General features: G+C 36.2%; 1 protein-coding gene across 1 annotated transcript in view; it reads left to right on the top strand.

The window, feature by feature from the left end:
- ADAM2 (ADAM metallopeptidase domain 2) overlaps nt 1–14,766 on the top strand; it is a 103,626-nt gene that overhangs the window by 84,440 nt on the left and 4,420 nt on the right. Inside the window, exons 15-18 of the mRNA XM_017885343.1 lie at nt 3,141–3,324; nt 9,279–9,356; nt 9,564–9,702; nt 12,396–12,555. Coding sequence (XP_017740832.1) covers nt 3,141–3,324; nt 9,279–9,356; nt 9,564–9,702; nt 12,396–12,555 — 561 coding nt within the window. The remainder of the gene's footprint in view (nt 1–3,140; nt 3,325–9,278; nt 9,357–9,563; nt 9,703–12,395; nt 12,556–14,766) is intronic.

Below are 14,766 nucleotides of genomic sequence, written 5' to 3'. Positions count from 1 at the left end.
GAACTTCTTTGTTTTATTTGTTTCTTTTATTAGTTTTTTTAAAATACTATCGGTTAAGTGATTTGAAGAATTTTCCCACAATTTAGATTTCTTTGAAATTTTTCATACTTATATGTAAGTTATACATTTTGGCATGTTTGTCACTGAAGTGATGTTGTACCCTGGATTTTTGTAAAGGTATGTGCCATTTTCTTTCAGTATTGAACATTTTAGATTAAGTGTTTTTATAAAGTCATTATTCTCTAAATCTTTCAGCTGTGAAATTACTGTTTTCTTTTTGGGTTTAGCATGTAATTTTGGAGGAGTTGTATTGAGACCCTAGGCATATTCTGTTTCTCCTCACACTTTAACTAGTTTTAAAATCCATTAGTGATTTTCTAACTGTATTATTGACTTTGCCCTTATTAGCTAGAAATGTACTGTAGGAAGAAGTAGTTACTTCTATACTTTTATTTATTTACTTATCTATATATTTATGTGTATCAGTTTAGACACAGTAATTGTTATTTTATTTAATAGGATAGAATACATTACTATCATTATTTATTTTGATACTTTCTCAAATTATCTTAATTTTGACTATTGGAAATCCCTTTGAGTTGGTTAATGTGTCCTTTTCAAAAGTCTGTATGACTTTTTAATAACTTCCAAATTTTTCCAGCACATGAAAAGATGTCATAGGCTGCATTGCACTTCTTCTACTTCTGTTCTGGATTCAACTATTTATCCAAGGAGCCTTGGTTCTTTTTCTTAGAAGACGGTGTTTGAAAATAAATACCTAAGCACCAGTAGTCTGCATGTCTACTGTTTCTCATTACCTCTCAGCCTTCTCAGTCAACAGAGCTAGAACATGCATTTCATATATGCACATACATGTAGCACATATTCATTTATTTAAATCTCTGAATTTAAGACATGAACTTAGTAATAATTCAAATTCTAATTAAGTACCATAAAGTACATCTTAGTATACAAGTTGCTTCCTCATATACTCAAGTTTCAAATGCACAGAAATTTGTTTTGTAACTGCTAAAGTATATACTTACTAAAGGAAAACGTCTAGCTATTCTGACTACATTTTCCTTTGCATCATTGATCCTTTTTATATTAGCTGCGTTAAAGGGCTTCTCTGCTGAATGCAATGTCTGGGTAGTATTGGTATTGATATCTAGTAATTTATTTGCCCTCTATGTTATATTTCACTTTTTCTTTGTATGTTTAGCATATTTTTAACTTTGTATCATATAATATGACTATTACATAATGGAAATTGCATTCACTTTTGCTTTTCTGAAGGCTAGAATTTTGTAATGGAAGAGATTTAACATAGCTATAAACCAAACTATAAACCTCTAAACCAAACTATAAACTATAAACCAAATCTCTGAGCAGGAGCTGAAAACATTGTTCATTTCTTTATGCTTCCAGGAGATGCTTTTTATGTGCTCCCTGGATTCTTCACCACACATGCTTAATTAGTTCAGTAGTCATCCAGGTTTCAGGCTGAATATAAATCTGAAATTTATATTCAGATTTTACTTCTCAGTCTAAGTTTCCAGTCAACTAACTGATATTAGGCCTGTATTTTAGTTATGTCTTGGATTATTCAAGCTAAGAATCTTCAACCTTGGATGTGCTTTCATAAATTATTAAACAAAGCCACATCTACAGAATATCTGGTGCTACAGTTCCCATTCTTAAAACTCAGTTATATAGTCCTTCCTTTTCTGGTTACATTCCAGTGCCTTCAAAGTGTAAGCATGTGTGTTTTAGATTACACTTCTACCTTACTACAATGCCTTCCAGCCAAAGACCACCAAGAAGGCAGCTGAAGTTGAACAAGTTGGGTTTTTTTACATGTTGAGTGATGAGAATGCACATTACGAGAAATTGTGGAGCATGCCAGTTCTAGAGATTTGGACTCGAGTTAGGTGATTTTTAGGAAGGTTTCAGGAAATAGACATTTGCTGTAAATTAGATGTTTTAAACTAGAGATATTAATAATTGTATGATTGTATATCTTAATCTTATATATGAAGAGGGAAGACTAAAGTGAAGCTAAAGCTGTAATTGCTAAAGAAGCAATAGTCACACATATTAGTTGAATGTCCAGTAAATTTGTGGCTTGGACAATGTTTGTTTCTCCTCTGTGTTCAGACATGATCTATGAAGTGAACTTGCTTATTTTCTTAATCTTTCATGGTCGCAGAATGGCTTTGCCTAAGGTTGATGTTCTATGAAATTACTTAATGTTTAACAGGTGTGTGCACTATGAGTGCAGAACAACTTTTATCAACTCCAAGTCCTTGCTCGATGACGCCTGACCACTTCAGGGGCTGGTTTGCCCATTTTCGTTGTCTTCTTTTGACCAAAGGGAGAAAAGTTCAGACCATAGAAAACTGCTCGAAGACATCTAGATTTTCATCACTGCTGAGATTTTGCTGATTAGGAGGCTATTTAGATAACATATGTTGTCTATCTCAACATATGTACTTGATCTAGGGTTAGTCACTCTGCCTCCATGGTTTCCTGAATCTTCTGATGTAGCAATGGTCATGTGGTAGCATTTAAGATTCCAAACAGGATGCAAGGGCCAAATAAAAATCTTATGGTTTGCAGCATGTACTATAGGCAAATGCTTACATTAATCTGTAGGACATACTACCTTATGTGATATATATAGCGATAACCCTGTAGTATTAATCAGTGATTATTTTTGTCAATTAATGTGAGTGACCTTGAAATCTTCATTTTTAAAATCACTCAAAAGGTGAACAGATGTTAAATTCATTTGAGCTTGGGTTTGATTTTGTTTCAGTTTCAAAGGAAAGTGAAGGAATCACAAAAAAAGTTGTCAGGCTAACTAGGGAATATTAGGTTGGTGCAAAAACGATTGCGGCTTTTGCCATTAAAATGTGGCAAAACCACTATTAGTTTTGCACCAACCTTAGATCATAATTACTAAAATGTTCAGTTATTATTGGCAATTTAGGCAAGGCCCTTTTTTTTTGGTGTTTTAAAATGAATTGTGTATATTCTCTTGCAAACCTTGAATACTTTATTTAAATCTATTTTAGAAATTATATTACTGTACTTCTCTATATTACAATTAATAATTTTTATTTATGGATAAATTATAGCAATCTGCAGTGCGGAAAATTAATATGTAAATATGCAGGTGAATTTTTATTACAAATTCCAAGAGCCACTATTATTTATGCCAATATAAGTGGACATCTCTGCGTTGCTGTGGAATTTGCCAGTGATCATGAAGACAGTCAAAAGATGTGGATAAAAGATGGAACTTCTTGTGGTCCAAATAAGGTAGGTAGTCTTTTATTCCCAAATAATTTCCTAATATTTTAGATTTTGTCCTTTTTTGAGACGAATTTCACTCTCGCCCTGGCTAGAGTACAGTGGTGTGATCTCTGCTCAGTGCAACTTCTGCTTCCTATGTTCAAATGATTCTCCTGCCTCAGCCTCTTGAGTAGCTGGGATTACAGGCGGTACCACCATGCCTGGCTAATTTTTATATTTTTGGTAGAGATGGGGTTTTGCCGTGTTGGCCAGGCTGATCTCAAACTCATGACCTCAGGTGATCCACTCACCTCAGCCTCCTACAGTGCTGGGATTACAGGCATGAGCCACTGCACCTGGCCTAGACTCTGTTCTTAAATGATACATAATTAGTATTTTCTCTCAGAATTTAAGTGCATATTCAACACAGAAAATCAGGAAAAAAGCAAACATTAAAAGAATAAAATATTTGCAATCATGCATAGATGACATTGCTATGACTATTTCTTTGGTTATTTAGTACTTTTTTCATTGAAATGTGTGTATTACCTGAATTGAGAACTGCATTGTTCATTTACTGTATTTTATTAAATTATCTCATATTACATAGAGAATACATCTAATGTCATAAATTATCTTTTGGTATAATTATTTTAAAATAGCCATTAAAATAATATATGCCCATTTTACTGACGAAAATAATAAACAAACTCACAGAATAAAGAAAAAATCAATCAAAGTCACATATCTGAGATGTAATAGCTTTTTATTTTTAGGAACCTTCCATCAATTTTTCATAGACATGCACACACATATGGAGTTGTAGAATATTTATCTATCTACATATCTATCTTTCTTACTTTGCATTCAATGTGGTAGCCATGCATATATATCAATAGTTTTTGCCTTCCGAGATTTTTTTTTATTATATGAAATATGAACTACTTACATACAAACACATATATACATAAGGAGGTGCAAGGTCAAATTAGTCTCATGTTTAAATTATAAAGCCTCTCTGGCTTAATAAGTAACAGAATACAGTAAGCCCCTTATTGAAGAAAAGAGGGAAAGGAAAACTATACTAACTTTACTAATATTCATTTAAAAAATTAGAAAGTAAGAGCGTATATAAATAAAAAAATTGTCATTCCAAATTCTCACACAAAATGTAAGTCGTTTAAAAAATTGTGCAACACATTTGCTTTCATTAAATTTAGTTTGAAAACTTCTTACCAAATTAATGCTCAAGACTATCTTACATTTTAAATTCTCCATTGTTTCTAAACAGGTTAAAATATGTTATGTGAGGTAGGAATTGCACAGGAAATGGGAACCACCAAGAGTGGCTTAAATAGTTGGTAGTTATTTTTTTTCCCATAATACAAAGTAATTTTGGAGTTTGTCCATCCAGTGCAGTTACTGGGTGCCATTATGTCATCAATGATCCAGACTCAGTCCAGTTTTTAGCTATAGATCTTGTTTGTGACCCTCTTTCATATTGCCTTCAAAATGGTTGATTGGAACTCCGGTTATATCCACAGTTAGTGAATGGGATGAAGAATGTATGACAGGCAATACCCTGCCACAGTGTTCATGACAAAAGTGATGTCCCATCAAGTAGCCATTTAAGAACACTAGGATGAGGATGGGATGAGTTGGAAAAATAATACATTTTAAATTAACCATGTATCTGAGAAACTAAAAAACCACACACAGACCTAGGAAAGATGCATACTCAGAAAGGATCTGGGATGACCATAAGCTTTATACTCAGGTTGACCCCAAAGTTCAGATAATACTAAAGAAATTAGTAAAGAACTTCCACAGAACAGAGCCATTCTACAAACTTGGGCAAGGTGGCAGGTTGTTTAATTGCCCCATTTTCATGCTATTTCTAGCCTAAATACCTTGTTTTTCTGTGTGTGTGTGTGTGTGTGTGTGTGTGTGTTTTACTGTTTTATAGGTCCTGTGAAATTTATGCTTTAAGGAGGTGGTGGATTTACTATTCCGGTGGATTTACTATTACTTGCACCCTCTAAAGCTATGGGCTGAGCTATATCTTGGACCCTTTTAGCCATAGCTAGAGTAGCTGAGATGCAGGGTGCCAAGTCCTGAGGCGGTATAGAGCAGGGGGACCCTGGGACCTGCCGAGGAAACCATTTTTGCCTCTTAAGTCTCTGTGTCTGTGATGGGAAGGGCTACCATGAAAGTCTCTGATATGCCTTGGAGATGTTTTCCCCACTGTCTTGATGACTAACATTTGACTCTTCATTACTTATGCAAATTTCTGCAGCAGACTCTAATTTTTCCCCAGAACAAGGGTTCTTTTTTTCTATTGCATCATCAGGCTGTAAATTTTTCCAACTTTTATACTTTGCTTCTTCTTGAATGCTTTGCTGCTTAGAAATTTCTTCTGCTAGATAGCCTAAATCATCTCTCTCAAGTTCAAAGTTACACAGATTTCTGGGGCAGGGGCAAAATACTGCCACTCTCCTTGCTAAAACATAACAAGAGTCACCTTTTCTCCAGTTTCCAACAAGTTCCTCATTTCCATCTGAGACTACCTCAGCCTGGACTTCATTGTTCATATCACTAAGCGCATTTTGGTCAAAGTCATTCAACAAGTCTCTAGGAAGTTCCAAACTTTCCCACATTTTCCCATCTTATTCTTAGCCCTCCAAATGATTTCAATCTCTGGCTGTTACGCAGTTCCAAAATTGCTTCCACATTTTGGGTATCTTTACAGTAGCACTCCATTTCTGGTACCAATTTTACTGTATTAGTCTGTTCTCATGCTGTTAATCAACACATGCCTGAAACTGGGTAATTTATAAAGAAAACAAGATTTAATGGGCTCACAGTTCCACATGGCTGGGGAGGTCTCACAATCATGGCAGAAGAGAGGAACAAAGGCATATCTCACATGGAGGCAGGCAAGAGAGTGTGTGCAGGGGAACTGCCCTTTATAAAACCGTCAGATCTCATGAGACTTATTCACTGTCAGGAGACCAGCATGGGAAAAACCTGCCACCATAATACCTCCCACCAGGTCCCTCCCATGACACTGTGGGTATTGTGGGAGCTGCAATTATGTCTCTACTATAATCTCTTGCCCCAGGTGTCTGCAAATGTTACTCTCCCTGCAGCTTTCCCCAGCAGTCTATACTGCTTCTTTCCATCTGAGATTTGAGTTAGGCAAATCAAAAACCAATCCTTAAGGCAGCTACCAGACAAGTTAGAATATTGCCAATAAGATCTGTGCTGCATCCTTCAGTTTGAGGGAAGGGATTGAGAATCTAGCTGCTGCCTCATTCAGACAAAAATGCCATAAAATTTTCTACCATTTTGACTGTGACAATGTGTTCTTCAGTATTTTACTTGTTGCTATAGACCTTTGACTGTTGGCGGAGCTCCTATAATGTTATTTCAGCCAGATTTTGTTTTGTTTCCTATATCACCATTTTTCTGATGTACCTCCCCAGAGTATTTATTGAAAGTTTGATATAACCTGCTTGGAATTCTGCCACCGTTGTAGGGTGCAAATGATCATTTAAATCCAAAATGCTTGGTCATTGGTGGCCACTGGAGGAGTGCTGCCCTCAGTTTTAGTTGCTTTTGTGGAATCACATTGTTTCACATTTTCTGAACCTAAAAATGATTTTAATCTCTGGCACAATTATGCCTTTAAAAAAAGAGTATGAGCCTGGCCAACATGGTGAAACTCCATCTCTACTGAAAATACAAAAATTAACTGGGCGTGGTGGCACAAACCTGTAATCGCAGTTACTTGAGAGGCTGAGGCATGAGAATTGCTTGAACCCAGGAAGCATAGGCTGCAGTGAGCTGAGACCATGCCACTGCACTCCAGCCTGGGCAACAGACTGAGACTGACCCTATCTCAAAAAAAAAAAAAAAAAGTATGTACAGATTTTATTTCACTTAGTATTTTAGTCCCTCCATAACAAGAGGGTTTCTGTAGGAACCTATTGTGCCTAATGACAATAAAGGAGGCTGCATTATGATTCTTATCTCAAAACAAAAATAAATCTGTTTTAGAGAGTTTGGTGAAGAATAAAAAAGAATTGTATTTTTTATCTAATATTACTATTGCTATATGGTTATAAATAATTTAAAATTTTTTAGCTAGTTTCTTAATTTGGATGCTATTTTTCCCTAGCGAAACTTCTTGCATGATGCAACTGAAGTTAGGCACTCTGCCACAGGCATGTTAAAGCAAAACAAACAAACAAAACCAAACAGACAAAACAAAAAACCACAACAGCACTTCATTGCAGAAAAAGGGTACCAGTAATACCAACAACCCTTCCTCAACTTTTGTTTCTCTAGACAATTAATATATTTAATGGTTCTGAGAATTAGGTTTACTTTTTTCTGGACAATAGCTCTGCAAATTATATATCTAACTTCTCTATTTAAATTGTAGTTGGGTGTGAAGGAAGCATGCTAACAGAATAGATTTATAACTACAGCAGCACTAATCTGTATACAGTATCCAGAGCTAGTACTTTTTATGCTAGTACCACAGCCATCCAAGATAACCTGGCCACCTATTCATCATTAGTCCATTTCCCTGTAAATCTTAAACAGAGGTATGCATTGCCATAATTCTCCAACACAAAAATGTATTTTTTCATACTCAGTAATATTGGGCAAAAACTATGTGAACAGATTAACTCTCTGACTTTAAAAGTGAGTGTGTTATGATCCTATATTATAAGAGAAAAAATCTCCCAAAATATTGCCAATATTCTTTAGCAAACTTTTAAAGTAAAAAATATTTCCAATTACATGTTCTTGGGCTTACCATTAGTCGCTTTGGGTGTTTGTATGAATTCATCAAACCTTTTTTGTTCTTTTGAAACATAGTATTATTTGATATAGGTCAAAAGAGATCTCTGAAAACAATTACTAAACCTTTGTCTTTATGCTTAACTTTCCTTATCTCAGTTGATTTAACTACCAGCAAGATAATTAAACAAGTCAGAGTCCTTGGTGTCATTCATCCATCTCTTTTTACTATGTATATTACTCCAGCTCAGCTGGTTTAAACTTTCTATCTCAAATACATCTACTGGTTTCTATCCTCATTGCCACTCAATTTCACTGTATAGTTATCATTTTTGTGGACCACAGCAGTGACATTCTAACTTTGTATCTTCAGGCTATTGCCCTTTCCATTCTCTTTTCCAAAACCTACTTTTATCAGCTTTCCCTCTTCCAATATGTAAATTCAGCAAATTGCTGTATTTGGCCAACTTGCTCATGAAGAATATAAGATTCCACACGATCATGCCAATAAATATCTTCTCTCATATAATATCAAGTGTTTTGTTTGTTTTTCTCTCTCTTTGTTATGATATGAACAAGATGAGATTCGTGTTGTTCACTGACGCCTTCTTGGGGCCAGGTACATATGTAGGACTCAAATATGTATTTAATGAATGACTGAATGGCCACACTGCCCTTTAGATTTCTCAAAGGTTCAATATGTTCTTCCAAGGCAGAATCATTTTAAATATTATTTCTTTTTTATAATACTCTGTCTTTTACTTCTATACCAATTAATTCTGATCTATCATCAGGGCTCAATGAGAAGGTTTTACTGTTCTCAAATATTTGACACATTTCCTGTATTTTATGCTTTCATAAGTCAATTTTTTTCATTACAGCACTTATTACATACTTATTTATGTTTTACTCATTTCATATTTGTACCTGCTATCCCAGTCTAAGCAGGGAATAAGCTGTTATTGTTTTGCTTACTCCTAGATAATCAGTGTCTCATCTAGTGCTGGAAAGATAGTAGCTCAATACATTAACTGTTCATTGTTAGTATTCTAATTCTTGTTGCTAAGAATTATTAGTCCATGGTAATATGGTATGGTATGGAATGCTTTTAATTAAATAGCAACTCTAGATGGCATGTCAATTAACTTATTTTTGCTCATCCTTTCCAGGTTTGCAAGAATCAAAGATGTGTGAGTTCTTCATACTTGGGTTATGATTGTACTACAGACAAATGCAACCATAGAGGCGTAAGTAGCATACTATGAGGTGAAAATAGAAATCATTGAGTCTAATTTTAAGAAACTAAATTCGTTGCTACACACACACACACACTCACCATACACAACATATAGGAAAATTGGCCTTATCTGAGATACATATTATTTTATAATTCTACTTGAACACATATAAATCTAGTTGCTTATCTTATAAGGTGATATTTCTCCTTCTTTTAGGTATGCAATAACAAAAAGCACTGTCACTGTAGTGCTTCATATTTACCTCCAGATTGCTCAGTTCAATCAGATACATGGCCTGGTGGGAGTATTGACAGTGGCAATTTTCCACTTGTAGCTGTACCAGCCAGCCTCCCTGGTAAGTATTAATAATAAATCGGAAATATAATTAAAACATAATTTGAATTTATTAAATTTAATAACATAATATTTTGTCTACCAATTTATATCTAGACTATGTTTGGACATTAAACTGCATACGAATATGTATGTTTTACTTCCACTTCCAGAGAGTAATATATTACAACATATGTAGCATGTGTTATAAATATGATATATCAGTCAGAACCCAGGTGTAAAGACACAAATCACTTTAGTCTTTCAAACAGAAAGAACGCAGTGTAAGGCATCTGGTAATTGCATAGATGACATGACAATCAGAGAAAGGTGAGGCAACCCAGAAAATGACTACCACTTTTTAGGGTTAGAGGGACAATAAAAAGAGGTGGTATTACTAGAATCAGAATCTGGGCTATTTAGCATGATATATAACTCTGGTCAGGGATGTATAGCGGGATTGGAACCACAGGGAGAGTTACTGTCTAGCATGAACTGGAGGTATAGAGAATATACAGTCACTGTTGGTGATGCTGGTGAGGAAGGGGGAGTAATATCAGAGCTATTTTTACTCTTCGAATCCTCCAAATTTTACTCAGTGATTCCCAGTAATAAAAACTGACTGGAAGACAGCAGATCAAGGAACTTGGGTAGTGTGGCTCCCTGTGATATTGATCAAAGCAGAGGAAAAGCCTAGATGAATTTTAGAGAAAGCAAGAAGTTAACTGGCATATCCAATAATACTTAGGGCTAGGACATTTCTTTGACATAAAAATCTAAATGTACATACAATTAGAGCCATTTTTCTAATTTTGAGTCATAGGTAGTTTCCACATTAATTCCAGTACCTGGAAATATTATATTTTATGTTATATAGTAATAGATTAGTAAGTTTAAAACTTTGTAATTAATGTATTTTCAAGCTATTTCCATTTTACTAGCAACAATTAGCTTATCTTCCCACTGGCTGCAATTAATTGTTTCTGTTCATGCACACACATGCCATTTCCCAATGAGCAGTGGAGACCACTCCTTTCCAGGTTGGTTTTAGTGGTATGATTGATCAACAAAATATGAAGAACTAACATTCTAGGACTCTCGTGGTCTTCCTACAGACCCTATCTAGGTATTTTGGAATTCTTACTTCTCTCATTCCTGGAAATCTCATTCTCTCATTCACTTCTTGAAAATTATCAGCAATATCTGAAATTTGATTGCACTCAGAAACAAAAATACAACCATCTAATAAGCCCTCCTCAAATTCATAACCAACAAAATTGTGAGCAAAATAGAATGTTTTAAGTTACTAAGCATTGAGGTAATTTCTTACACGGCAATAAATAATTTTAAAAATTTAGCTACTGATATGTTGTGTAATAGAAATCTAAAATGTGGCCTTAGCTTTGAAATTGGTTAGTGCATGGAAGATAGAAAGGCAGGAAACTATTGAAGTCTTAGTACATGTTGAAGTTGGTGAGCAATTCAAGGACAGTTTAAAAACACGTTGCAGAAAGTGAAACCATTATTATGAAGTGGTAAATTGTTAGGCATCACTGCTGCCTTTGGTAATGTGGAAAATTGAACTCATACCTACTATGAAATGACTGGAAAAAAACATTAATGAGACTCTCTAGGACATTGGTCCATGCAAGGATTTTATCGGTTTGAAAGTAAAACTAATTTTCATTCTCCGCAAGTTTCTTAAAGTAAGAAACAATGAAAGGCCAAATTTGAGATAAGAGCAATAAAATTTTATCTCAAATCAAAATTAAGCAAGGCCTTTGACTGTAAACACCTCTGTTAAAATCTCAGGAAAACTTAAGTTGATATCTCTTAGAGACCCTTTCATCCATACAAAAGGCCTTCTAAGTATTTTATGTAAATGCATCATAAAAACTTTCAAACAATAAAGGCTACTAAGAATTTTAAACTGGTAATTTCATAACAGCCTCACAGGATCCAATACAGAGAAAGGCATATGTCAAAGAAATTTGTGAGTGTGGTCTTTGTTTAATGGATTGTGGTTTTATTTGATACATGAGGAATTCAAAGGAATTATATTAGCTCAGATTGAAAGTGATCAAGGTAGCATATATGTTCATTGGTCCACAATCAACTACAGGCAAGAAACAGGCTGATAAAGGTAGTCAGATGTGAAAAGGACTATTTGGATTATAAACCAAAGGGCATAAACAAAAAGTCAGAAACCACACATCTTCTTAATCTGTGGGTTTATTTTTTAAATCACCACCAAAAAAATAAAATAAAATAACAACAACAAAAAATTATAGGCATTGATGGTTTCACAGGTGAACCAAACCAAATTCTTGAAAGAAAGCAATATTATTTTCAGAAAACGGTAGGGGGGAAGTTCCTGTCAACTCATTGTATGAGGAAAACATAATCCTGATGCCAAATTCAAACAAGGAACTCAACAAAGAAGAAAATCACAAAACAGTATTCTTCATGAATAGAGATATAAAAATCCTCAACAAAATATTAGCCCATGATATATAGCTATCCATTTTAAAAAGAGTTACAAGAGTCACTTTGGGCACTTATGTTTTCAAGCTATCTATTTCATATAAAATATGTCAATTTTAAAGTTATTAAATTGTTCAAAGGTTCTATTCTGGTACACTTAGTAAAACACAGAAATATCTTTACTATATTTCTGGTGCTTGCTTTCAAATCTTTGATTTTTTTCTCTCCTAGAAAGGCGCTACATGGAGAACGTTTACCATTCCAAACCAATGGGATGGCCATTTTTCTTATTCATTCCTTTCTTTATTATTTTCTGTGTACTGATTGCTATAATGGTGAAAGTTTATTTCCAAAGGAAAAAATGGAGAACTGAGGACTATTCAAGCGATGAGTACATTGATTTCATATTTAAGATTTGTTATTTGTATAATTTATGAACATAGTCAATAAATAGCAATGTGGTAGATGTAATGAGTAATAATTCAAATTCAGTTATTGTCTTTATATGAGAATTTAATAACTCATATATGAATAACTAATGGCCAGAGGTGGTGGCTCACACCTGTTATCCCACCACTTTCTGAGGCCAAGGTGAGTGGATCACTTAAAGCCAGGAGTTCAAGACCAGCCTGGGCAACACAGTGAAATCCCATCTCTACAGAAAAATACAAAAATTAGCCAGGCTTGGTGTCATGCATCTATAATCCCAGCTGCTCGGGAGGCTGAGGCAGGAGGATCACTTGAGCCTGGGAGGCAGAGGCTTCAGTGAGCTAAGATTGTGCCACTGGACTCCAGCCAAGGCAACAAAGAGAGACTGAGACTCAAAAAAGTAAAAATTATACACACACACACACACACACAAACACACATACACATACATATATACATATATAGTAATTGCAATTTGGGCGGCATGCCCAAGATGGCCGAATAGGAAGAGCTCCAGCCTCCAGCTCCCAGCGTGAGTGACACAGAAGACAGGTGATTTCTGCATTTTCAACTGAGGTACGGGGTTCATCACACTGGGGCATGTCGGACATGTGCAGCCTGACCAGCGAGAACTGAAGCAGGGCGAGGCATCGCCTCACTTGGGAAGCACAAGGGGGAAGGGAATCCCTTTTTGTAGCCAAGGGAAACTGAGACACACAACACCTGGAAAATCGGGTAACTCCCACCCTAATACTGCACTTTACCAAGGGTCTTAGCAAATGACACATCAGGAGATTATATCCCACACCTGGCCCAGAGGGTCCCACGCCCTTGGTGCCTCCCTCATTGCTAGCATAGCTGTCAGAGATCTAACTGCAAGGCGACAGCAAGGCTGGGGGAGGGGTGCCCGCCATTGCTGAGGCTTAAGTAGGTAAACAAAGCCCCTGGGAAGCTCGAACTGGGTGGAGCCCACTGCAGCTCAAGGAGGCCGGTCTGCCGCTGTAGACTCCTCCTCTGGGAACAGGGCATAGCTAAACAAAAAGCAGCAGAAACCTCGGCAGAGGTCAATGCCCCTGTCTGATAGCTTTGAAGAGAGCAGTGGATCTCCCAGCATGGAGGTTGAGATCTGAGATCGGACAGACTGCCTGCTCAAGTGGGTCCCTGAGCCCCAAGTAGCCTAACTGGGAGACATCCCCCACTAGGGGCAGACTGACACCCCACACCTCACACGGTGGGGTACACCCCGAGACGAAGCTTCCAGAGCAAGAATCAGATAGCAACACTCGCTGTTCAGCAATATTCTATCTTCTGCAGCCTCTGCTGCTGATACCCAGGCAAACAGGGTCTGGAGTGGACTTCAAGCAAACTCCAACAGATGAACAGCTGAGGGTCCTGACTGTTAGAAGGAAAACTAACAAACAGGAAGGACACCCATACCAAAACCCCATCAATACATCACCATCATCAAACACTAAAGGCAGATAAAACCACAAAGATGGGGAAAAAGCAGTGCAGAAAAACTGTAAATTCAAAAAATCAGAGTGCATCTCCATCTCCAAAGGAATGCAGCTCATCGCCAGCAACAGAACAAAGCTGGACGGAGAATGACTTTGACGAGTTGAGAGAAGGCTTCAGTCGATCAAACTTCTCAGAGCTAAAGGAGGAACTATGTAACCAGCGCAAAAAACTAAAAACCTTGAAAAAAGAATGGATGAATGGATAATTGGAATAATCAATGCAGAGAAGACCTTAAAAGAACTGATAGAGATGAAAACCATGACATGAGAAATACGTGACAAATGCACAAGCTTCAGTAACTGACTTGATCAACTGGAAGAAAGAGTATCAGCAATTGAAGATCAAATGAATGAAATGAAGAGAGAAGTGTGGAGAAAAAAGAGTAAAAAGAAATGGACAAAGCCTCCAAGAAGTATGGGATTATGTGAAAAGACCAAATCTACATCTGATTGGTGTGTCTGAAAGTGACAGGGAAAATGGAACCAAGTTGGAAAACATTCTGCAGGATATCATCCAGGAGAACTTCCCCAACCTAGTAAGGCAGGCCAACATTCAAATTCAGGAAATACAGAGAACGCCACAAAGATACTCCTCGAGAAGAGCAACTCCAAGACACATAATTGTCAGATTCACCAAAGTTGAAATGAAGGAAAAA

Source organism: Rhinopithecus bieti, unplaced genomic scaffold, assembly GCF_001698545.2.
Source record: "Rhinopithecus bieti isolate Rb0 unplaced genomic scaffold, ASM169854v2 scaffold_13689, whole genome shotgun sequence".
NCBI lineage: Eukaryota > Metazoa > Chordata > Mammalia > Primates > Cercopithecidae > Rhinopithecus > Rhinopithecus bieti.
Note: the sequence above shows the minus strand (reverse complement) of the source record. Positions and strands in the feature narration are given on the sequence as shown.